Source organism: Ptychodera flava, chromosome 1 (genome assembly GCF_041260155.1).
Source record: "Ptychodera flava strain L36383 chromosome 1, AS_Pfla_20210202, whole genome shotgun sequence".
NCBI lineage: Eukaryota > Metazoa > Hemichordata > Enteropneusta > Ptychoderidae > Ptychodera > Ptychodera flava.
The window spans coordinates 47,370,302-47,395,636 of record NC_091928.1 but is presented as its reverse complement, the minus strand read 5'-3'; the positions used below and the strand labels follow the sequence as shown (position 1 = coordinate 47,395,636).

Here is a 25,335-nt window from a genome sequence, read left to right as displayed (position 1 = left end):
TATGCTTAGATAAGTTTTGAAGAAAGTGGTACCGCGTACAACTGAAATCCCTGTGGAAACATCGCCCAGTCATGGTAAACTTGTCACAATGGATTGTTGCCGTGCAAAATATCAAAACACATTAAAATCTATATAACAATACAACATGAGCATGTGGTGTGTTATAAAACACCTATAGCCTGGTCTTTATTCGGGCTATAGCGCCAGTCTATTACCCTCGTGGCCGTGTGTTACCAGAAACACATCGCTATACCCCTCGGCCTACGGCCTCCTGGAATAGCGATGTGTTTCTGGTAACACACGGCCCCTCGGGGTAATAGACGGGTGCTATAGCCCTCATGACCAGGCAATAGGTGTTTACTATCAGATGGTAATTACAAATTTACAGCAACTGCCGCTTTACCCTCTGCTGCGTTGTCTAACGTAATGCAAGAATAAAGTTATGCGTGGGCAAATGCTTTGGCACACAGTCTGTGTTTGCTAGATAGGGGTACTTGACCTTCTTGTCTAAGAAACTCGCGTGATACTGCATTTTGGTAGAATGGAGTTACGTCACGTCTGCAAATCGCAACATGATATTGCAAAATGTCACTGAGTCTATCAGGTTGCCACTAGATCTTACGGGAACACCTTTGCGTTGATGTTGCAACGAACCAATAGGTGTGTACGGTAATTTCTTCTTATGTAAATCAAAAGTATCCGTCAAATTTTGTTCCGTCAGCTGGGTATAAAATATCTCTTCATGCCGAATTCTATCTCCTCTTTCTAGGCTCAGATAGCGAGTCATCGGCATCGACAATGGAGTACAACTACTAAATGTCTATTGGCCTCACTTTAAATCCGGATTTCATTCTACAGGGGAGGAAAAAATCAAATGTTAACTCTGGTGTTTTATCTTTGTTGATTCCCTGGGTGTACAACGGATAGGTACAACACCCTCTTAACCCTTTGAGCGCCAAAGTCAATTTTGTAACCATTAAAAATATTGCTCCGTCAATTTTTTTCAGCTTTTTGTCAAAATTTTGATAAAAAACTGTAGCTAATGTAATGTGATGTCCATTTGGTCCAAAATTATCAAAAAAAATACAGAAATATTCATAAAAATTGGTAAAATATAATGCACTAAAACTTTTGATGCAAAAATATTACAGCACTCAAGGGGTTAAATGTTCAAAGACATTGACGTCAGCACGTACCAGGCAAAGCACTGTCTACATCATTTAACGTACTGTCTGCGTAGCCGACTTGTACCTTTTCATATCATAGATTTGTGAGGAGATTGTTACCTAAAGAAGGGTTAAGTGGGTGACATGAAATTTGCAGGGCTGACGATTATCGAATATGGGCATGGTACACGACGAAGTTTGGCCACAAACAGTATCAACCAAGTTACGCTTATTCTGTATAATTAGTTGCTAGATACATTTCTTGCTATAAACATCTGACCACGTTTGGAAATCTGAAAAAAAATATTTTGACGTCTGGAGAATTCCAGCAGAAAACCGTCGTGAATCATTGTCAATAAAAAGAACTTCATCATTAATTAATTTCATTACCCTCGTAATATTAGCATGTGCGATCTCAATTTTCCAAGATTTTTACAGATACTTAACAGATTCTGTTATGATTATATCAGACACGTTTACGTCATCATCAGGGTTGTTCACAATGATTGAAAAAAGAGTCTTTACAATGCGATACTTCAATCTTTCCAAATTTCATATTTTTAACTTTGGTTTGCTCAGCAGGTTATCATTTGTTGTAGTGTGATCCCCGGGATTATCACAACCCTTCCAGGCCTCCAATGAAGGTTAGGCGTACCATGACACGAGGCTTGTAAGTTTTGCATAACCCCATGCGCTGGTAATAATAGCCTCGTGACTATATCATGTAACTCGGTGTCGAGGAGAAAACCTACCGCCGCCACGAAAGGAGGTTAAGTACAGGATGTCGCCCATTTGACTGACTTCAGCCACTACGACCACAATGTAGCCGGTCAGGTCAGAAGCTGCGCTCCGATCCGACACGTGTAGATGGCGGTCTGTGTCTATAGGCCGCAAACAGTGCGTGAGTCAAAGTTGTGAATGCTTTTCCAAAATCAACTTTTCTATTTACCAATTTATTTTGCAACTTTATTAAATCTTTAAGATCTACGGCTGTTTTAGTTGTGCCTTGGTACAAACAGGATTTCTGACAGCATCAAGTGGGCTTAATCAAAGTAAGTGACCATGGGTGTGACTATTCTCTACCAAACGAGTAGAGTTACGGCGACATGGGACAGATTTTGGCGGACAACCGTCAGATGGTCGCCGTACACAAGTACACAGATACAGAATGATGAATACCGTTTCGTTATTTAAAAGTCATTCGACAGATGAAGTGTAGAGGGCGACATCGTGTTCAGTGCGGATGTTTCTGAATAAAGAAAAGTGTCTTCGGAATTGACTCTTGGTCGTTTAGGTCGTCGGATTGACAATTAGTGGTCAGAGTTTTCGTAACATGTATGTTATTTGGTAGAATTCTGCGCTTTTGGTTGTTTGACTACCGTGTCGAGATATTTTTCCTAAACCTGTTGGTAATTTAAATTTTCTCAAGTTAAGGGATATATTCCCATTTTGACCAAAAACATCTGATTGTCGATCCCTTACTTTCGGTTGTCGTGTAACGCCATGCGATCGGTTAGGATGATACAGAGGCTACGTTAGTTTAAAACGTCAGTAGCTGTAACTCCTAACATTTTTTATCACTACTTTTGTTTTGCCTGTCAGTTGCAATTGCCTGTTCTTTTGCCAAAGCATATTGAAACACTAACTGGCACCACATCTTCTATACGTGTAAAATACAATTTTTACATTTTGTAGTCGGGACCAGAATTCACTTGTCAACTTTAAATATGCAGTCTACACGTTAAAGACAGAGCTCGCACGCTAGATACTGTATTTCTCAACATTCTTTCGGGAGTCAAATAGAAAACTGTGTAGTTAATGTGCAAAACAAAAATAGTAAAAGAAATCATCAAAGCTTTGTATACTTAAGTTCTTTTTTATTTCACATATCTCTTTCTAGTACAGCAAAGTTACGTGTCTCTACTTCCAGCCACTTGTTAAAGCTTGTAATGAATCGCGAGTTTTTGCAAGCACCGCTGGAGAGGAGTGAGAAAACAAGAATGCAAATTGTGGAACAGCAGTACTGTTGAAAACAGTGTTTATAGCGCCCCCACTGATCCCTTTCAAGGATCCTTGAGGGCGCTATAAACACTGTTTTCAACAGTACTGCTGCCATGTCAGCTACACCGGATAGAAACAGAACGCGAACTCATATAAATAAATAGATGAATGATTAACTCCAAAAGCACAGGAAGTGACAGCCGATTTATCACTGAAAGGAACTTGTAAGTGAAAACATTTTAGGAAAACAATGTTTGAGGAAGGAAGGTATCTTCATTCCGTGAATTTAATCGTGGTTGCACGTTTGGCAGCGCTCAAAATGGGTATTGCAGACATTTTTCCAAGAGTTACCTCGACACAATTTTTTGTTCAATCAAAAGCAATTTTTTAACATCGCAACTTTGGTATCACGCACAGAACAATAGATTAACCAGAATTATATTTGTACAATTGAAGGTTTAACAATATTTTAATTAGTAAAAGTGTATTTAGATATTTCTGTAAACATTTCTAAATAATCGTTTACCATTGAAGTCATGTTCTGCAGGTAACTGTGAGAAGCAAGTTATGACAAACTGAAGGGGGTCATTCTTTAAGAAAAGCCAGCATGTTAATGTATTTTGCCATTTCTACTGAAAAACAAAATGAGATGCAAATAGTATTTCAACTTTCAATTTCATTGCTCTGTATGGTTATTGGTAAGGATTTATGCATGTTATTGTTCTTTCATTGTCTTAAAAGTTTTCACCCGTGTTTTACAACGCACAATTTTAGCTTTATTAAGGTGTTTCGATATGCTGAGTAATGTATGGTTTTTATTTTTAACCTGTCAGGGTGTTGAAAATGTTTGCAGATCATATCTTTTACAATTTCAACCAATGTTTGAAAATCATGTAGTGTCAACATGTGTGACAGGTGACTAGAGTTAATGCAATTACAAGTGCAGTGAATATCACAAAACAATTATTTACAAAGATTTTAGTTGCTGCCGAAAAGTTTTGTTTTCTGCATTAAATGTTTTATCAAATGACATACAACATAATGTCGTTTGTATTACAAGTACTTTTTTACAATGAATATTTGTTCAAAAAGAAATGTTAACATTGAAAATAGCATCAGTTTCATACGTTTAATATACATATTAAACATATCAAACTGATATATGACAAACACTGACAATGCATTATCTGATGCTTAACAGTAATGATGTCGTAGGGAACTTGCAAATCACCACAATACGAGTAGGCATTCATGCATACTCGTTCTGTCTGTATCTTTCCGCTCACCCCACTCACACCGTATCACCAACTCAGCAGATTCATTATCAACCAATGTATGAAAGCTTAATTTTTTACAGCCTTTTTTTTTAGCAATTTTCTCCTGCCCACTTGACAGAGAATGTTTTCCTATTAACGGCCAGCAAGAATTTTTTTCGAAACTCCTCAAGTCCGTCACTAGAAATCAAATGGGCCATCTCTTAAAGCATCCGCTGTATGTTCCACTGCCAACTGGTTACGGAATACCATTCGTTTTAAGTCACTTCCGTATATTCGAAAGGAGAGATCATCTCGAGACTAAAGGGTAATCACCATTTCACCAATAAATGCCATCAAAGAAGAACTGAGTCGGAGACTTCAAAGTGATGCAAACATCTTCAATGTTCGATATTTCGTCGGCTAATTTCAAGGCTTGCCGCACCACCATATATAGTTGCTGATCACATGATCTTGTCTGGTGACTGTTGGTATTAATATGCAGTCAAATTCTGAATAAAATTGCGGCCCTTACCTGTCCCTATTTCCGTGCGCAGTGCAAGTAGTGGTAGAAATGGGGCAGCGGACCAAGACTCCTGTTGCAATACCTCGCTTGAAATGCTGAAAGTGCGCCACGAGCGGCGAAGATATGGTCATCGAATAACTCGCTGCCGGCCAGTTGCCGACTAGACTCGTTTCCTGGCCGACTAGATTCGTTTCCCGCCACCATCTTCCTGTCCAAATCTGGGACTCGTTACTTGTTTACTATAAATGTTGATCACTCTAGCATTTATCAGCCATGAAATATGTAAAGGGTGACATGAAAGATAAAGGCCCATGAGCTGCAATTCTGCGAAATTAGTTCAACCTCTAGGTACCTCCAATTTCCTCAGATATCATTGATTGCAATCTGAAATGTGAACGATAAAGTCATTACGAAATCGAAAAAATTTATTTTTATTTTAAGTTTCCCGCCATTTTCAAAATCTTGCCATGTTATGTGAAAAACCGAGAATTGTTTGTCAAAGTGGAGTGAATCCTTTTTCTATCCTTTCAGTTGGTTGCACCATGTTGTATTTGTAAAGATTCAATCGTGTAGATGCACCATTTACGTTGTTTATCATGTAGTTGTATGGAGGGGCCATATTTGGGTGTGGCACAGGTTAGTATTTGTCTTACTGAAACCCCCCATGCAGTCCCACTTCAGTGGATAATATTATACTCGAGAAAACATCTCTTTCTATGAACTACTTTTTTATATGAAATCATAAAAATAATACCAAAAGTTGCAGCTATATGCCTTTAATAAGTAACTTTCATTTTTATGAACTTTCCTAATTAGGGACATGTATCTGCATTGACTTGATCAGTCGAAAAAAGCTGTATTTATATGGAAGATACTCTAACATAACATTATCAAAAGTCATCTAGCATTTTAATTTCGGCTAATTCCTAATTTGAAATCTCCTAATTAGGGATATAAGTTCGAATCGAATCGACAAATGTTATTGTAACACACCTCATCCGCAGTCTGTATTCTAATTCGCCAGTTGATAGTCACGTGGGATGCATTCTTTTTGTGCTGATCCACGCAAACGACGTCATCAGGCATCATTTGTTGGAACTGTTGCCTGCCAGGCATCAGTTCCGAAAAATGATGCCCGCTGACGTCAAAGACGACATTGACGCGTGCGCGGACCGGAATGTAAACAAAGATGTCGTCTGCGGCCAATCGAAACGATAGTCGAGAATTTTTTTGGTTTATCCTACTTTCTGAAGAAGAATTGAATGCTTTGGTTTCCAACAAGGACTCGAAACGGGCGAAAACTATAATCAAAGGTGCATTGAACGTTTTGCAGAAGTATTGCGATCCTGTTTGGAAAAACGTTTTCTTACTGAACCACTCCAACATATTACATCGTAGGCCTACATGAGACAAGTTTTGTGTATAGTACGTTCTTATGCATGGCTACGGATGAGATGTGTTACAAAACACATGAAGGCCATGAAGGCAACAGCATACGTCTTTAACCCCTCATGCCAGTCAATATGTGTACAATGAAACTTGCTGTGTGTATTGAAGAGACTATGATATTACCTTTGTTACGTGAAAGAACAAGAACAAAAGCAGTTTCCTTTTAAAACGAAATTTATTCCGAAAATAAAACTAATCGCTAAGTCAAGGGATAGAATACAAACTGTAAAAGTGTACAGACTACTTATCTCAGCTGGGCGGCAAAGCTCCGGTCTCAGAGTTGTAACAGTCTGTCGGATGAATGAACAGTCCTTTGGCTTGCAGGCTTGAAGTTGCACAAAGTCCACAGTATAAATCCAGCGTGGCAGTGAAGGTCTTGAAAAGTCTTGAAATTAGTACTGCTGTTTCGAAGTTCACGAAACATGCTATGTATATTTGATATACACGGATATAACAATCATGAAAGTTGTTTTTAGAGTTTCATATAAACTTACTACTTGCATATTTAAATAACTTTCCTAAGTAAAGGTATATCTCTGAAGTGACTTGATCAAAGTTGTCGATACTTGTGATGGACATTGTAGATGCTATGATATAACATGACCAAGAGTCGGTTTAGATTATTAAAAACATCTGACTAATTTGTATATTTAACAAAATTTTCTAATTAGGGATATATCTGCAATTTTTCATTAGCTAGTTACTAATTTGCATATTTAAGTGACTTTCCCAATTAGGGACGTAAGACTGGAAGGACCCTACAAAATTTAATGAAACGTACTATGTATATTAATGAGACATTATGTTGTATTGGTGAAAGATTTTTGCCATTTTCATGTCAGCTAATGTATAATTTGTATACCTAATGACCTTTCACAGTTTGCCATATAAAGCTTGAAGGACTTGACCAAAGACAATTACACTTGCTATATACAGTGGTGATACAATGATAACAGTCAGAGAAATCTTTATTTATTTATTTATTTATTTATTTATTTATTTATTTATTTATTTATTTAATTATTTGCTCATTTGATTTTTAAGCTCTCAAGCTCCATCCACAGACACGAAAAGTACAGAACGGTATACTTCGAACGTAACATTGATTCTGATACGCTGCAAGATGACGACGATAAGGTCACTGTTTATATTCTGTTAAGAAGTGCACAGCGCCTCCGACATGACATTTTCTGCCGTAAGTGGCGCACTGTTAACCGTTTGGGTGCCAAAGAAAATTTTTGTCACCTTTGTGAAGTAAAAAAAAATTGATTTTCTTGATTTTGAAAGAGAATTGTTGAAAGATTCCTTGAGTAAAGTTTGAGCAAAAGTTTAAGTCTTTCACTTCCGAGGCGGATACTACCTTAAACTGAGAAAGATTAACGACATCTGGAGGGGAAGGTCTGTCTGCTCCGCTAACTCAACAATATTATTACAAACCCTGTTAGGTGAAAAAATGAAATAATATTTCGACGATGCGCGAGATTTTATGATGATTTCATCATATCATACGCTGCCCATCTTCTTAGCAGTCTTACGAATGAAAAGATACCCTGGCATTAAAAGCATGTTAAAGAGTCAATGGTTCTGCCCTCGAATTAAAAAGACGCGCTTTGTTCCAAAGACTCAGTACGCCAAATGAGCATTGACCGGGCTAAGTCCAGACCATTGTTTTACTCAGTTGCTCCAATAAACGGACAAAATTTATATATGCTGCTTCACGAGATCACGCGAGAATGTTTGCCTTCCTCGCCAGTGTTATCTATTTCGCTCACTTGAAATGCCCTTACAGACGACACTTTACTGACATGCGCATGTGATGTGTTTAAGCTTTGTCATCTAAAGATACATGATATCTGTCTGCTGTCTGTCTCTTTCCTTTTAGGTCTGATAAGTTTGTCATCATAGATTTTTGCATGCTGAATGTTACGCTATAAATAACCCATGCTGCTATCAGCGCCCAAGGTCTGCAACTGCGCACTCTCAACATGTGAACGACTGAAAGAATTCAAAGTATCTGAGAAGAAACGGGGACTATTTTCCATGTGTCGTTCAAAGTTTTTGTAAAACGTCGGGGATACCTGTATGGTATGTGTATGATGTTTATTTGAGCATTGTTTCGGCCGATATTGACAGAGCGAGAGCCCTTTTTGATGCTAATTGTCACTTAAATGCCATTATTTTTTGTTTAATATGCATCTTGTTTAATATAACTCACTGAGCGCTTTTAAATATCTAAATATGAAATGTAAACTTTAGAGATGGGTCAGGACTCGATTAGCTGATAGCTATTTTTCTGGCTCCAAAAATTGTCATTTTGCTACTTGTTATGTCATCTGTAAATTGACTTTGTACGATTGTAAATGACAATAAACTTTGTATGTATGTATGTATGTATGTATGTATTAATTTCCGATGACCTAAGGGGTCGCTGCACCAAACACAGCGTATTTTGCTCAAAAATCACTTTTTTGCAAATGTTCATTCAATTTTATTTAATTTTTCAACCTAAGAATAATACTTGGTTGGGTTTATCTTTTAACTTGTCAAGCAGTCTCAGGTTGCGTGATAAACAGGTGTTAATGTATGCAGATGTATGCAAATGACTGATTTCCTGGTGTGGTTTTCCTCCCACTTTCAAAATTTCCAAAGAATTTAACTCCACTCTGGCTGGGTCAAGTTTTCTGAAATTTTCACATTATGTTCTTTTTATGCTATACAAGAAAAAGACTACTTTGTTTGGCAATAAAGTTTTTATATTTTGAATGAGAGGCATTTTAATTTTGCTAATCATGATTTTAATCAGTTTTTGAGTGTCAGTCTTTCAATCCATGCCATTGCAGAAAGAGGATAGATAATGCAAAATAAAATAGTAGTTTTTTCCTACATATACATACTCTTCTTTTCAAGTGAAATATTACATTTCAGAAAATAGCATAAATTTTTGCCTTCAATTAATTTTTATCATCATTACCAAAATGATATACCTTATTCATCAAAGTACTGCTACCATAAGAAACTTCAGGGTCTCTGCTTGTTAAAATATTTAGTATGAGGGGGGTTTCCTTGTCATCTCTGATGAGAAATATGCTTTGTAAAAACTGTGTTTGCAACATGCAGCTCCACCTTAAGAACATACCCCGCACCGGGGTTTATAGCTACCTAGGTCTACCGTTATATAGCGATAGAAATATGACCCCTCAAGATACCGCCAAATGGTAGTATGACCTTGTGCGAGACAAGTATTCTAAAGTCTTGTTGACTAAAGGTGAAGGACTTCGGAGTTTTCAGAATTATGTTACTTTCTTTACAGTCGCCTGTGTTATATAAGCGAGAAGATGAACGCTTGACTGCCGCAAATGATTTGATAATATCGAGGGCAAATAGCAAGTCTTGTTATCGACCTTCGTCGCTAACGGTGTACAGGCTAGGCCTCGTTACCACAAGTTTATGTCAGCCTCACTCAGCAGAGAGTAGCAAAGAAATATCATGAGAAAACATGATCTTCCAGTCTACCGTTTTAGGTACACTGCGTTCAAACGTTAAAATCCTCTATCCTTGATTTTAAGCATTCCGTATTTCTTCACGAGAATTTTGAGCCTTCAGGAAAGAAAGGAATTGCGTCCTTTCTTTAAAATGTAAATAAAGTTTCTAAAAACGTTCCTTAGTATAAACCCTTCAAATGAAGGAAGTCACAAGTTATATGGTGACCAAGCGATGGTGCCGCACAAAGATCACTTTCATTAATGGCATTGCAAAACACCGATACTCGGCAATTTTCATAGGTTCAGTAAATAAAAAAATAAAATGGCCATTAGTTTGAACTTTTTTATAAGTGATATCAATTTTGATGACATTTTTCACCATGAATTTCTCACCGAGGCTGTTTTGACTGATTCCACGCAATCACACGATATTACGACGGTTGTTTTTTTTTTTTTTTGCTTTTCTACAGGCAAGTCAATACAGACCGGCTGACTCACATGCACAAATTGGTAGTCCGTAATCTCGGGCATCGGTCGGAAACATTTTTATATCTATTTGGATGCAAAAATGGCAAAATCATGCGCGATTTTCGCAAATGCAAAAAGAACTTTTTAGGGTCGAGGATCTTGGCTAAGATAGTCGACTTACGAAAACACCAATATCATTTGACCATGAATTAAGTGAACAATGACTCTCCTGTCCGATTTTCCTGACAAGAATGAACATTATTATCGAAATATCTACTGTTCAGTGACATTCTCTAAACAAAATCACGGCGCTGAGTTAATGTTAGACATCCAAACAAACACTTCTCGTCATCAGGGTGCGTCTATCTAGATCAGCCGTGTGAACCTTGTCCTCTTTGGTTGAGAACAAAAAAATGAAATAAAAATGAAAAAAAAATTAGATAGCACTAAACATGATTCCAGTAGTTGAAAACAAAATGTCTGAAATCCTGCGCGGTGCACACACTGTAAATGCGCCAAGCTTTGGTTCGCCAAAGTAGTTATAAATTATTTAAAAAATACTAGTTACGTACGAACTTGGGTACTGAGACATTTTTATCTAATTTCATGTCACCTGGCATTACACCTTCTATCTTGAGTTGATGTGAAAAATTCCTAGAGACGGTTGATCAATTTAAATTTGTCCTGCAGAACTAACAATATTACTGTGTGACTAACAGCCTTGTCTTTATTTTAGTCAAAAATACCTGGGATCGGAATCAAACTTACATATATGGCATTATGCCATGCATTGGAATTACTAGTCGTGCTGTTCCTAACCATCATGTGACCCGATTCACCAAAGTCCGTTTACCTTGCATGAACCACCACCACCCACGAGTACATATATTAAGATTTGAAAGGCGTCCGTACTGTGAAGGTGACGACCTCGTAACCTGATGGCGCTGATAACGACAACGCCCAACACGGGAACCGATGGTTATTATCCACATCAACGTGCTTTGTAAGACAAACACTTTGATGTGAAATATTCCATTCAGTCTCATATAAAATAAACAGTCAATCTTAAAGGAAGTATTGTTTCTGCTTGGAAACTCTTCTGAAAGAACGGTTGATTTAATACTTGAATGAAATCGCTAAATCCGATTAACTTCAGGAAGTATGCGCCTCGGAAGTGGAAGGTTAAACTTCTGCTCTGATTTTCCTCGAGGGATATTGCAGTATAAAGACTTAGCCGTGTGTGCGGGCATGAAGTTTGTGTACAAACTTTTGAAATAAAGGTGTGAAAGTATTTCAACGCCGCGATCTCTAACGGTCCTGAAGGAGTGCAAATTGCAGGTGTGTCGCCACTCTCAAAAAAAGCGCATATGTTATACGCATCTGAGTTTGTACTCTGCAGCGTCACCGTCACTCCATGGTGGAGTCCCTTGGATACCCCTTCCCAATCGTTGTGCCTTGCGATATCAGACATCCATGTCACAGTTCGGTAGGCGCCGTGATTAGATAGCCCCCCACAGAGTGTTACAACGTAAATTCGCACCACGTCCCATCGCGCCTTAGTGCGAATGGACCTGGTCACCCGTTTTGAGACTCTCTGAGATTTGCGCATTCCGTCCTGCATTCCATTCACTGGAGAGTTAGAAAACAGGCTAAAGTTGATATGTTAAGATCAATTTACGCTTTAATATCACATAAGAATGCATGTTTAAACTTTGCTATTAATGCGTTCATTTATACTTCCACAAGACAAGAGCATAATCGGCAGATGGCAATCATTATAATGCAATTTGACGAAAACTGTATCAGGGAGGGTGTCAGGTACGCCCAACGCTTTGTTCTGATAATAACTAACTCACGTCAGTTTGAGGTGCTGGTAACATTATGATATATCAAAATACTAGGACTGACATGGGCCCCTTCAAATAGCATACCATAAACTGCAGATAACAGAAAAATGTTGGGGACGGCATTTAGATAACATGGACTTAGCTTGAATACATTAACCATTTAGTTAACAATTTACTATTTAAAATAAATAAAAGCATCATCTTTTGACCTATTGGTTCGCAACTGCCCATCCTGCAACATTTTTAGGCCTAGTCAGGTGCAGCCAACGGAGCTATTCATCGAAAAAGCTATTCCGGGAGCAATTTTTGAGGGCAGGGGAAATTTTAATTTTCCTTGGGCAGGGTACATATTTTAAGTGGCAGGGGAGCAAATTTTAGGGTTTTTTGTCGGGCAGGGTAGCTATCGGTTGATTATCCTGGGGACATGGCTTGGCGAAAACGAGGAGAGGGAAGCTACATTTAAACGGGGACAGGGGAAGTTGAGCCATAGTGTTTTCCGGGATGGGACACAGGGTAAGTACTTATACATGTAGCTTTACAGGTTACCAAGACTACTTAGCCTTGTAATAAAGGGAAAGTGGCTTCACATATCATCCAGCTTGTCTTGTACCAGTATGTGCTTTAATATGTTTTGTGTCTAAATTGTGTTTTGGCTGTTAATGTGAAAATTAACAAACGGGTCGTTAAGACATGGCGAAAAAATCAACAAAGTCGGCAGGTCTTTTAATCACAGGGTAGGGTAGCTTCAAGTCTGCAGAGGAAAGAGAATGACAAAATTTTGAGTGGAATTTTTTCCAGGGCACGTGAAATCAGCAAGTTTTGTTTTCGCAATTCACAAATTTACAGTGGGGAGGGGAAACAGACAAAATAAGTGGGGAGTGGGTAAAAATGAAATTTGAGTGCGGGAGGGTATGAAAAGTCGAAAAATTTTCAGTGGGAGGGCAAATTATGAACAGCTAATTCATTACCCTCATAACTTAAAATTAGTCAGTTCACATTACTTGTCATGCACAATATATCTTATCATGGTAAGGACTCATTTAAAAGTGCGTTGTTCGTTGGCTGCACCTGCCTAGTTGCACTTTGTTATACCGTTGATGTCTGCTTTTGTCGTCTGCTTCATTCGTAATTTCGTTATCGAGTACACTTTAAGTTAAAATGCGTCTCGGTGACAGAGATTTGGATTCTAAAAATTTAAAAGTTCTGTTTTGTTCTACCTATTTTAGGGGCTTATTTTGAAGGTTTTTGGTTTATAAAATTTTCAGCATCTTAGTTTCTGAAACTCGTGAATTTTATATTTATCCGTAGAGATAACACAGGGATGGCTGCCATTTTGAATTTAAAATATAGGGTAAATGTTGTGCAATTTGTTACTGTAGCATCAAAATTTTGACCGTGACCCCCCCCCCCCCCCCCAAGTTATATTCCTGACTCTGAAAGAGAATTGTTGAAAGTTGGCTTGAGGAAAATTTGAGTGAATGTTAAAGTCTCTAATTTTCAAGGCGCAAACTACCTGAAGAACAATCACAACGACCGCCTTAAAATTACTGACTTCGACAAAGTAACAAATTTGTGAAACTGTGAAGACAAGAACGATGCACGTAATCATTGTATAAAGACAACATCTTCCAGAGAATGCCGGACTGAGCGAGTGTCGAAACGCAAGACGGTGCATAATTGACAGCTTAATGCTCCGACGCAAATAAACGAGTTCTTCTTCAATGTATACAGAATTGAATGTTATATAGTCCTTTGGGCCAAAAGAATTGACACTTCAAAAGACCACGGGAAATACATACAAGTTGACATCAACGTTCATATACATAATGACGCAGTTACACCAATTGAACGAGTTGACGCCCGAGAGGCAGTAAGTCTCTGCTCCAAGCTAGCTAAGTCCGATAGTTGAAACAAGCTACGTAGACAATATATGACCATTTTTCCAAGTTTTCCTTGGCATTCTTTCGACAGTGTCCTCATTCTGGTCCCAACGTCCGGACTATTAACCCCAGATTAACGGCAATCTCGCAGTGCCAGTTAGTGTTCACGCCAGTACTCGGCTGCGATACATTTTCATAATATAAGATAAAACCATTTTGGAGTAGAATAATGACAGTTCCATGGTTCTCACATAACCTAAAAACAAGTCATCATGGAGGACAAACGTTTTCGGAACCTGTTGATCCCTGTTGCTAACGACTTTTCTGCAGTCAGTGTTTCAAGGTTGTTCGCGCCTCGATAGTCAAAGACTTAAACTTGTGCAAAACATTTCTTTAAAGGGCCATTATTTGTAACTTTTGACCATTTTTTACCTCGGAAAATTCCATGTTGGAGGTTCATATTTGTTGCAAAATGTTGTTTTACGAAGAAACAAACATGATTAGTGATGTTATAGCCACATAAAACTGCTAATTTTTGTTCAAACGTGTTGCCCTTCCGAGCTCGTTTGTTGACGTCTGGCTTGCTCAGCGTGCTGGGGAGAACGCAGATATAGTGACCCTGCGATCACGAGAGATGTACAAGCTCACGTTTATTGCGGGATCAAAACAACATCGCGTCGTGGATTGCCAGACATCTGGCTACGCAACGTGCTCGGACAATGGACTACGACGTGTACCGGGCAAAAGTAATGTATGTTTATTTTGAAATTGCTGTAAATGGCTCGCGCAGGTGCAGAAGAATGCCTACGTTGCAATCCTCGTGTCAACAGAGTTTGTATTTCTGTCCGGACAAAAATTGAAATTTTCGTTGTAAAATCACATGTTATTTAGTTGTAGGGCACGTAATAAATGTTTCCGAATGATATGCGATTCTATGTTATTTGACAGGCTATTCAACATGAGCCAGTGATCATTTCAATCAAAACTAACGGAAAAATCGCCAGAAGATACAGCTAATGGAAAACATTTCTTTAAGAAAAACAACTACACATGTTTCAACAATGTCGTGTATGGGTTTGTTAAACGAGTTTTTCTTCGAGGTAAACGAATTAAAAGTTAAATAGGCCTTCCGGCTAAAAGAACAGACACTTCAATAGACCACGGGAAATACAAAAAAAATTGATATCAAATTTCACACACAGAATGACGCAGTTACATCAAATGAACAAGTTGACGCCAGAGAGGCAGTAAGCAGTCTCTGCTCCAAGCTAGCTAACTCCGAGGGATAAATCAAGCTACTTAGGCAGCATACGACCGTTCTTCAAAGTTCTGCCGATGTTTATTTTATTTTATTTTATTTTATTTGCTCATCGACAGCGTCATCAGGCAGCCGCTTACAGACAAGAAAATAAAGATAATGATAAAATACACTAAAATTTAAAAAAACAAAAAAGTACCCTAAACATCAAACAATGACAAAAATAAATTAACATGTCTTTTAAAAGTTGAATGAGATTCTTCAAAAACATCGACATCACAAACCTTATCAATCAAATCATTAAAAAGTCGTGACGTACGTCCAATTAGGCCATTTTTGTAATATCAACTCTACAGTAAGGGATGTGTAATAGAGGTCTATGTCTAGCAGAGTATCTAGGTATGACGCATAGACCATAAAAACCTGTACAATCTGTAGAGTCATAAGAAGATAAAAGGCATTTACGCACAAACATCGAATAGTTTCCTCCGCAAGAACAAAGGTTGATTTTTAAATAAATTACAGCGCAATTTATAGTCACAATTACACCAAGATGAAGAGTCACTGTGACATCCCTGTTTATGATGTAAATATCTAAGGAATCGTTTCTGAATTGACTCAATACGGTTAGCCTGACTGTCCGAGATTGAATTGAAAATGACTGTATTATATGACTGTTTCCTCGGCATTCTTTCAAACGTGTCCTCATTCTGGTCCCAACGTCCAGACTATCAACCACAGATTAACGGTAATCTCGCAGTGCCAGTTAGTGTTCACGCCAGTACTCGGCTGCGATACATTTTAATAATATAAGATAAAACCATTTTGTAATAGAAATATGATAGTTCTATTGTTCTCATTGTTATCTGAAAACAAGTCATCATGGAGAACACACGTTTTCGGAAGCTTTTGATCCCTGTTGCTAACGACTTTCCTGCAGTCAGTGTTTCAAGGTTGTTTGCGCCTCGATAGTGAAAGACTTAAACATGTGCTAAACGTTTCTTTAAAAAAAACAACAACAAATATTTAAACAATGTCGTGTAATGGTTAGTTAAAAACGGCTCACGTGACCTAATAACCTGCTTCTTTGACTCGCGGACGATTGATATCACACGACATCCATCCGTTCGAGTAGAAGGACTCCATAGCTGCCGATATCGTACAGTGAAAAAGTAAGTATCACGTGCGTTCGTTGTCTGTAAATCATAACTATATTATGCACAGTCCGAGGTTTATGAATATTTTCTTCGTATATGCGTAGTCTATTAATAAAAACTGTTCTGGCATGCGTCACACATTGATGAAATGAAATATTTTTCAATACTGTCCTTAGTGCGCATGACTTACACACTTCCAAAAGTCATAGTTACTGATTTACACAAAATGACTGTAACGTTAGGTGGTCAATCAATACACTGTATAAAGACTTAGCTTTTTCATTCTCGCAATGAGCAACTAGAAATGTTATTGGTGCGCTTCCGCGGATGTGATAGCAAACTCTTGATAGTGACAAGTTGTGATGAAGGACTTATACACTAGAAAATGAGTTCTAGTGATCTGCGTGTCGTATTTGAGGGCACGAGGTTTGTGTACGCCACGATCTCTAACGGTCCTGAACGAGTACGAATTGAAGGTGTGTCGTCACTCTCAAAAAAACCGCGCACATGTTATACGCATCTCAGTTTGTATTCTGCAGCGTCACCGTCACTCCAAGGTGGAGTCACTTGGAAACCCCTGTCAAATCATTGTGCCTTGCGATATCAGACATCCCTGTCACAGTTCGGTAGACGCCGCGATTAGTTAGCCCCCTATAAAGTGTTTAAACGTAAATTCGTACCACGTCCCATTTCGTCTTTGTGCGGATAGACCTGGTCACCCGTTTTGAGACTCTCTGAGATTTGCGCATTCCGTCCTGCATTCCATTCACTGGAGAGTTAGAAAACAGGCTAACGTACATATATTAAGACCAATTTACGCTTTAATATCACATAAGATGGCATGTTTAAACTTTGCTATTTAAGTGTTCATCTATACTTGCACAAGACAAGTGCATAGTCGACAGATGGCAATCTTTATAATGCAATATGAAGAAAATTGTATCAGGAGGGTGTCAGGTACGCCTGTCGACTCTTTGTTCTGATTATAGCTAACTCACGTCCGTTTGAGGTGCTGGTAACATTGATATATCAAATATATAAAATACTAGGACTGAAATGGGCCCCTTCAAAGAGCATATTCAAAACTGCAGATAACAGAAACAATGTTGGGGACGGCATTTAGATAACATTGATTTCAAAACTGAGCTTGAATACATTAACCATTTAGTTAACAATTTACTATTTAAAAAATAAACCCTTCATCGTTTGACTTCTTGGTTTGCAACTCCCCTCCTGCAACATTTTAGGCCTAGTTGCACTTTGCCACACCGTAGATGTTACTTTTTCTCGTCTGCTTCATTCGGACTTTCGTCACCGAGTACACTTTAAGTAAAATGCGTCTCAGGGACAGATAGTTGGATTCTCAAACTTTTACAGTTATGTTTTATTCTACCTATTTTGGGGTTTAGTGGTTCGGTTTTAGGCTTTTGGAGTTAAAGAATTTTCATCGGCTGAGTTTTCTGAAAATCGGGAATTTTATATTTTGCCGGAGAGATAACACAGGGGTGTCGGCCATTTTGAATTTCAAATATCGGTAAATGTTGAGTAAATTGTTTCTTGTAGTACCAAAATTTGGACGGTGACCACAATTTATATTCTTGACTCTGAAAGAGAATTGTTGAAAGTTACACAAAATGAACAATTTGACGCCAGAGAGGCAGTAAGCAGTCTCTGCTCCAAGCTAGCTAAGTCCGAGGGTTGAATCAAGCTACTTAGGCAATATACGACCGTTCTTCAAAGTTCTGTCCATATTTCCTCGGCATTCTTTCAAAAGTGTCCTCATTCTGGTCCCAACGTCCAGACTATCAACCCCAGATTAACGGCAATCTCACAGTGCCAGTTAGTGTTCACGCCAGTACTCGGCTGCGATACATTTTCATAATATAAGATAAAACCATTTTGGAGTAGAATAATGACGTCACGGAGGACACACGTTCTCGGAAGCTGCTGATCCCTATTTACAACGACTTTGCTGCAGTGATTTAAGGTTTTACGCGCCTCGAAAGTGAAAGACTTCAAACGTTTGCGAAAAATTTCTTAAATATAACTTTCAACCATATTCTCATCAAATCAAGAGTAAGAATCTGACGTCACCGGGAAGTTTGGTACCGGAGAAGTAAATAATCTAACAGTTTACCGATATTGGCCATTCAAAATGGCCGTAATCCATGTGTTAAATCTACAGGGAAAGATAAGAATTTCGAACATCGAAAAACTAAGAGGATGAATTTTTTCCATTAGTCAAATGGCTTGAAAATGAGGCCCCATAAATTGTATACAAGAATAGAATTGTAAAACTTTGAGAGTCCGAACATCTGTCCTTGAGGTGCATTAACCTTAACTGACATACAGATAGTTTAAAATTAGTATATACCAAGTTGTGACCTGGAGACAACATGGCCTATATAAGATATGCGTGCCATCGTATATTGATGAGATCGCATAGTAACACAAATTGACATCCATATGTACATCGTTGCCATTATTATGCCTTGTACTTTGTCACTTGCAGTAATTTGTGTGTATATAAATATAAATCGAAGATATGCATATAAGATTACATAATTGCGCAATATTTATAATATGTAATTGTGGTAGGGTTTGCATACTTGGACAATACTCATTAATATGATTTATATAATGAATAATAATACTGTGCTTCATGCACTCGAATATCAGTTGTATGGTTCAAAGTAGGAGGGTCACATTGATAATGACTTATTAACATAAGGTTTGCATATTGAACGAATGGTTATTGCTGCACTCTGCAGAAATAAATATTATTGTTGTCGTTTTACAGCATGAGATGATAACAGTAGCTCGGTCTTATTTTCCCAATTTATTAGGGCTAAATGAAAAAAAATACGTGTGTTTTTGGTAACGATTCTTCGAAAATTAGGGTAGGTAGGTCGGAGGAATTTCTTTTTTTTGTTGGATGAGACCCATAATATGGCAAAATTTAGAGAAATGACTCGAAAATTTTGAAATTACGAAGACAATATCTTAGATAGGCTAGTCTTTCCACTGTGGTTACGGGAAACACATTTGTTTTTTAACTTGGCCTAAGGAGCATTTATCGGCTAGACTGTGATCTTACTTAGGGGGGCTTGGTTTTGGAGAAGATGTCCCTGCAATTTAGTCCTTGGCAAATGGAAAGGGTTTTTGTCTTTGGTTTTGTCGAGCTGCAAGTGACTTGCGCAGTGTTTTTCTCCATGGTTTGTCAAAAGCTCTACAGATGGCGTCCTACCTTGGTGACAGAGACCTCGTGTTGAAATTGGCGTCTCGATTCAAAGAGCTGATGTTTGACGAGTCGACCATGCAGAAATTCAACCAACGCTGCGACCCGCAGAATTCTGACGCATCGAAGTGGCTAGGTATAATGATGGACATAGAACACGAGGTGGCCTCGGTCGCCTTCGCCGAGTACGGAGTCGATACCAATCAACTGACCGAAAGGTTTCTGAAAACGTTGAGGCAAAACTGTGGCAACGACAAGGAGGTAAGTAAATTCAGTACTTGACGACATTTTTAGCTTCGTGAACTGTATTAGTGGATAATGTGATACAATATTTCTACAAAAAATCATTTGTTGTTTTACGTGTGTATAACGAGTTTTACAGGGGAAGTTCACCAGGGATGATTTTTATATATGTGCTAGCTTTGTGGACAGTTTATTATACGTGATTCATCGTTTATGAAAGGACACTCAGTATAACCAATAGTTATGTAAATACGCCTTGTTTGAGCGTGGGTGAGTGGACAATGCCATACCCATATTAAGATGGTCTCTTCCATATCACGTGATGCAAGCGCCAAACATGGCGCTTTTTCCCCATGATTCAAATTACATGGAGTCGATGAAGCCCTAAAATGCAACTTCCTGTACTATTTTTATCAGTTTTTGTAAAAAGTCGCGCTAGTTCTAAATGGCGAAAATAGATTTTCCTGGGCAAGTGACCACAAGGCTAGCACATATGCAAAAATCATCCTTGGTAAACTTCCCCTTTAAACGCGCGCAGCAATGCATTGTGGAATTACTGGAATGGGTGTAATCTCAATGCGGTAAAAGAATGTCTTATTGTATTTAGATTTCAGAATTGATTTCTTGTTTCCTACCGTACGGAGCACAAGTCAGAGTGGGAGACTTGAGAGTCGGTGACGAGAGACCCGATGTTGAACTTCTTCACTTCCAAACAAAAGAAAAAATACCCTTGTCCAAACTACATATCAACAAGGAACGCCCTCTGGTGGTCATTGCGAGCTCAATTTCCTGACCTCCGTTGGCGGTAAGTGGCAAACTTACTGTAGGAATTTAAAGCCCCATTGTCTGTGACTTTGATGCATTTCCATCATTTTCGTCCTGTTTGTAAAACCCGGTTTCTTGTTTTCCAACTAAATTCCTGTCAAAGTGTCTACCACTCAACTTACATTTTTGAATATTACAGTTAACAACCGACTTTGGCACGACGGCAAGATTCAAAAGTACATCTGCACGGTGTAATACTCGTGTTTACAACACTAATGCTTTGTCTTTCGTAATACTTTTGTTGTAGGGGGGGGTTGTACTTTTCCCACAAAAGAAATATGAGAATATCACCAAAACGTACAATTATCGTACCATCAAGTAAGGTTTCTTAACCCAACTCGCTGCCTATAAGGAATACATGCTTATTTTGTAGAGAGAAGGCTTTGACTTTGTCTAAAATTACGAGGCTAGATCCTAATCCCTAAAGACAGAGGATAAATGACGGAGCTAAGTTATTGCAATCCCTCTACTGCGTAGGAGTTCAATTGAGCTCACGCAGTTTTACTATTATGAAAAAAAACATAAATCCAACTTTTTCGCTCTATATTTCATATTTTGCATCGTGCAGAAAATCTTGGATAAGTATTAATTCTCGAACACTCCGATCCTCTCTATTGATGCATGAAACTATGGAGGTTACAGAAGTTTCCTTATGTATTTTGTGTGATGTTTCTTGTCAATTTTCTTGCTCATCAGTTGCTTCCATTGCACTGTGTTTGAGTCAGTGCCTTCCGCTGTGGTGGTTATCACGGTTCCAACACGCAATCTTTCAACGCGTACTTCTGTGGCACAGCAAAACTGGCATTGCTTTCGTTTTCTTAATTTCAGGCCATTGTTCATAGTGGCGCCCTGTCTTCACTGCACAGCGACTACAAGAACGTGGCCGAATTTCTGTACATCTACATCCTCGAAGCTCATCCTCGCGATGGTTGGACGCTAGGAGAGAACTTCAGTACGATGAACCACCACGACAATCTCGAGGATAGACTCGCCGCTGCAAGGTAGTTTACTCGGTTTTATCATAGACCCTAAAGAAAAACGCCTTTCTCCCTCTCTGTGATTGGCTCAGGTAGTGATGACGTAATTAGGCAGATGGTTTCTGTATCCTTTTCACAAAAGGCGAATTAATGGTCAAGTTCATGTTACATTACATCAGATAAAGTACACAAGTAAACTTGGAAAACATATCAACAGTTTGCAAATAAACGATGCAGTTCTGTAGCTAACTTTCAAAGATCAAATGCAACATGTCAAACAAGGTTGTACCATAATAGACAGTTGAATGGAGGGGCCTTCTACTGCTATGGTTCTACATACGCAATCAGGGGTTAGTAAATCCGCTCATAATTCGATCAAAAGACCACTACGAAAGTACGCATAAGTCAACTGGTCCTTCAAGTTAGTTCATGACTTGTCCCGAAATGCGTGTTTTATCGTACAAGTGCCGTATGTAAGTATATAAGTCGTCCATTGGACCAGTTGAATTGCAAATGACATGTTTTTGCACGTGGTCGTACCTCGGAAGGCTGCTTTCAGCACCGACGACCCCTCTCAGGAATCCTGTGGTGTACCAATTTTCATTATTTTTAACCTCTGTCATCATAATTGTACACATATTCGGTATAATCGACTGAAAACCGCCAACTAATCTCCTTTTCCGTCTCTTTACTCCAGGAACCTCATCGAATCCGATACCAAATTCCGAACTTTCACGACCGACGCCGAAGATTTGAGCAGAGTCAGGTTGGTTGTGGACCCGATGACCGACGCGTTCGCCAACGCCTACGCAGCGGCACCCGACCGCGCCTACGTCATTGAGGGTGGCAAAATGGCCTACATCGGTAACACCATACAGAAACAGTGCGATGACCCTTACAAATTGATGACAGATTTTTTGAGAGAATGGTTAGAGGTCAGGTTTCCGGCTAAAAAATAGGAAAATAACTTTAGGTTACAGCTTCAAAATACATTGATATACACTTAATTAATTATATATACTTGGTTAATCCCTTGTTAAATAAATTTACAAAATCGGTATTTTATGTCAGGGATTCTGTGATGGGCCAAATCGAGCACAAATATGTGTACTTATGAAATTATTCTGCCAGCAGAACTTTAAGCCCCTGCTTTGATTGAACTCCAGGGGAATACTGGGTTTATTTTTGTCGAGTTGAATTGCAGTTAGGTTCGCGACATGCCAGAACTTGAAATTACGAAATGTAAAAAGAATACTTATTTTCCCGGCTGAAAAGAAATATCGCCCTAACAAGAAAATGAGTGAAAACCGTAATTCTGAATTGTTAATTTTTAAAAATGATTGAACTAAACAGTTGAGGTTGTAGAGGAAAGAATGATTAAATTGTAAGCTTGTCAAGTTTCTGATGATATCCATCAAGGCACATAATAAGTAGAGGCAAGAGGACATTGCCCAAATGTGATCGGCGTTGAAATTTCAACATACTCTTACCATTTCCGATTCAATTGTGCAGCAGAATGGTAAGCCATCGCTTGCGAGTCACTTCAGTTTAAACTTACGTTTTATATTTTTCGGAAAGAAGAATCGTATGAATCATCGTGTGAAGTTTTGAATCAGAAAAACGAATTAAGGTAGTATGCGCCTCGAAGCTGATATTCGTAAACTTTTCCTCAAACTTTCCTCAAGGAAATATTTCAATCATTCTCTTTTAAAATCAGTAATAACAATCGGGGATCACAGTGCAAAGTTTGGAACTAGAGGAACAAACTGACCAAGCTTTAGATTTGAAATTCAAAATGGCTGCCGCCACGGTCTCAACTCTATGGAGAAAAATAAAATTTTGGATTTGGAGAAAATAAGACGGTAAAGAGTTTTCTTGCGCCAAGACCTTTAAATTAACCCCCACAAGTGCTAAATCAGAAAGGATTATAAAGTTTGAATGTCCGAATATCTGGCCCCGAGGCACATTCTACCTTAACTACAATTTACTAATTCAAAAAGGTCGCTCACCCTGTGCCTACTCTGTGGAGAAAAATTCCAAATATTGGTCCCCCAGGATCATTCCACTAACACTAGCTGGGATTACAAGTTTTCAGATAAAGTTGCGCGTACCGTCGGTCTCCATGACGATACATTGTCAAATTAACACAGTGTATTTGATAAGTTATGATCACATACCATACTTGACTCTGAAGCAGAAATACATCCTATTTTAGTATCACTATACTAGTGGAAAAATTAAATGAAAAGTAGCTCGCTAAACGGTTAGCGAAAACCGAGAAGATCGAATGTCAGCATCAAGAGTGGTCCTTCAATGAACTTCCTGTAAAAGTCGATTTAAAATTTCTGTAACTTTTCAAACTTTATGTCATTAAAAAAATGATGTTTTCCCTCAGTGGTGCTAGTTTCTTTGGTCACGTAATTTAGCAAACATCTTTCAATCAACAACTTACAATGCGACCTAGGTATCACAACTGTGCGTCAACTGGACAGTCGATCAATTACTTTACTCAAAATGATTCAACTGCTTAATTTATTAAAGGGAAACCTAAGTCCAGCGACATTGACCGTTTATCCCTTCCAAAGTCACCCTTGAATAAATGCAGCTCAAATTTGCAACATAATTGCACGCGCCGACGACTACGGAGCGACGAAAAGGGACATTGAAGTAGACGACATTTATGGAAATGAGCTCGGAATTCCATGGGCGCGAAAGGGCTCATGGGAGGAGCGTGCGTGACGTCATCGGCGATACACGAACGTGTGTAACAGCTTACCAAAGCATTGGAGTCTATGACTGCAGCAGTGCAGTTCTGCACGTTACGACTCTTTTATGCTCAGTAGCATAAAAAATGATTAACTGTTGTTCACTTGAGTGCAAAAATCACCCAAGGAAGAACAAACTGAGTCAGCTTTTATCGTCGTCCCACAGAACAGCTTTTTCGAAGACAGTGGCTAAAAGAAAGTCGGGCGAGTTTTAAAATCTTTAAAAGATAAAAAGTTATGTTCTACTTCTTTCATGATGATTGTTTTATAAGGGATTTCGGGATTCTGATACCGATACAAGACTATACTACACAATGCGGTTCGTATCTTGACATGCTGAGTCAGCCTACTATCGCCGGTTTTAAACCAGATAAATATTAATATTGGCGATTTCGGGACTCTAAAATCCGAAGACGGAAACTACACAAAGCGTCTCTTATCTCGACAGCCCGGGTCTGCGAAATCGCCGATATATACCCAATAAATATAGTCAATTTCGGGACTATATCTGGTAATATTGATATAACAAGATATACTGGAATGACTTCTCGCCTATTGTGTCTCGGCACGGCGGGTCTGACAAATCGCCGATATTATATTTACCCGATAAATATCAATTGCGCCGGGACTCCTAGACTAATGCAGACGATTCAGTGTGGCTGTTTTCGGACGACCTCGGTTTTCGGACATTTAATGACATGCTGTTCGTTGTACTCACTTCGCTCTGTATTGATAGTGTTTTACAAGTCATGTGACAGTATATTAAGTCAAGTGACGCTGTTTTTTTTCGGTAGAAGCTA

At 38.6% G+C, this 25,335-nt stretch overlaps 2 protein-coding genes across 2 annotated transcripts; both read left to right on the top strand.

Moving 5' to 3' along the window:
• Positions 1 to 16,440: 16,440 nt before the first annotated feature.
• LOC139139573 (uncharacterized) lies at positions 16,441 to 24,164 on the top strand. Its single transcript, XM_070708472.1, has 5 exons — positions 16,441 to 16,502; positions 19,715 to 19,986; positions 20,576 to 20,773; positions 21,622 to 21,794; positions 22,468 to 24,164. Exons 2-3 carry the CDS (start codon positions 19,723 to 19,725, stop codon positions 20,759 to 20,761), a joined length of 450 nt encoding a protein of 149 aa, XP_070564573.1. The 5' UTR covers positions 16,441 to 16,502; positions 19,715 to 19,722; the 3' UTR covers positions 20,762 to 20,773; positions 21,622 to 21,794; positions 22,468 to 24,164.
• LOC139145226 (type I iodothyronine deiodinase-like) lies at positions 21,423 to 22,729 on the top strand. The gene is made up of 3 exons (XM_070716251.1): positions 21,423 to 21,428; positions 21,622 to 21,794; positions 22,468 to 22,729. The coding sequence occupies exons 1-3, from the start codon at positions 21,423 to 21,425 to the stop codon at positions 22,727 to 22,729; spliced, it is 441 nt and encodes a 146-aa protein (XP_070572352.1).
• Positions 24,165 to 25,335: the final 1,171 nt, after the last annotated feature.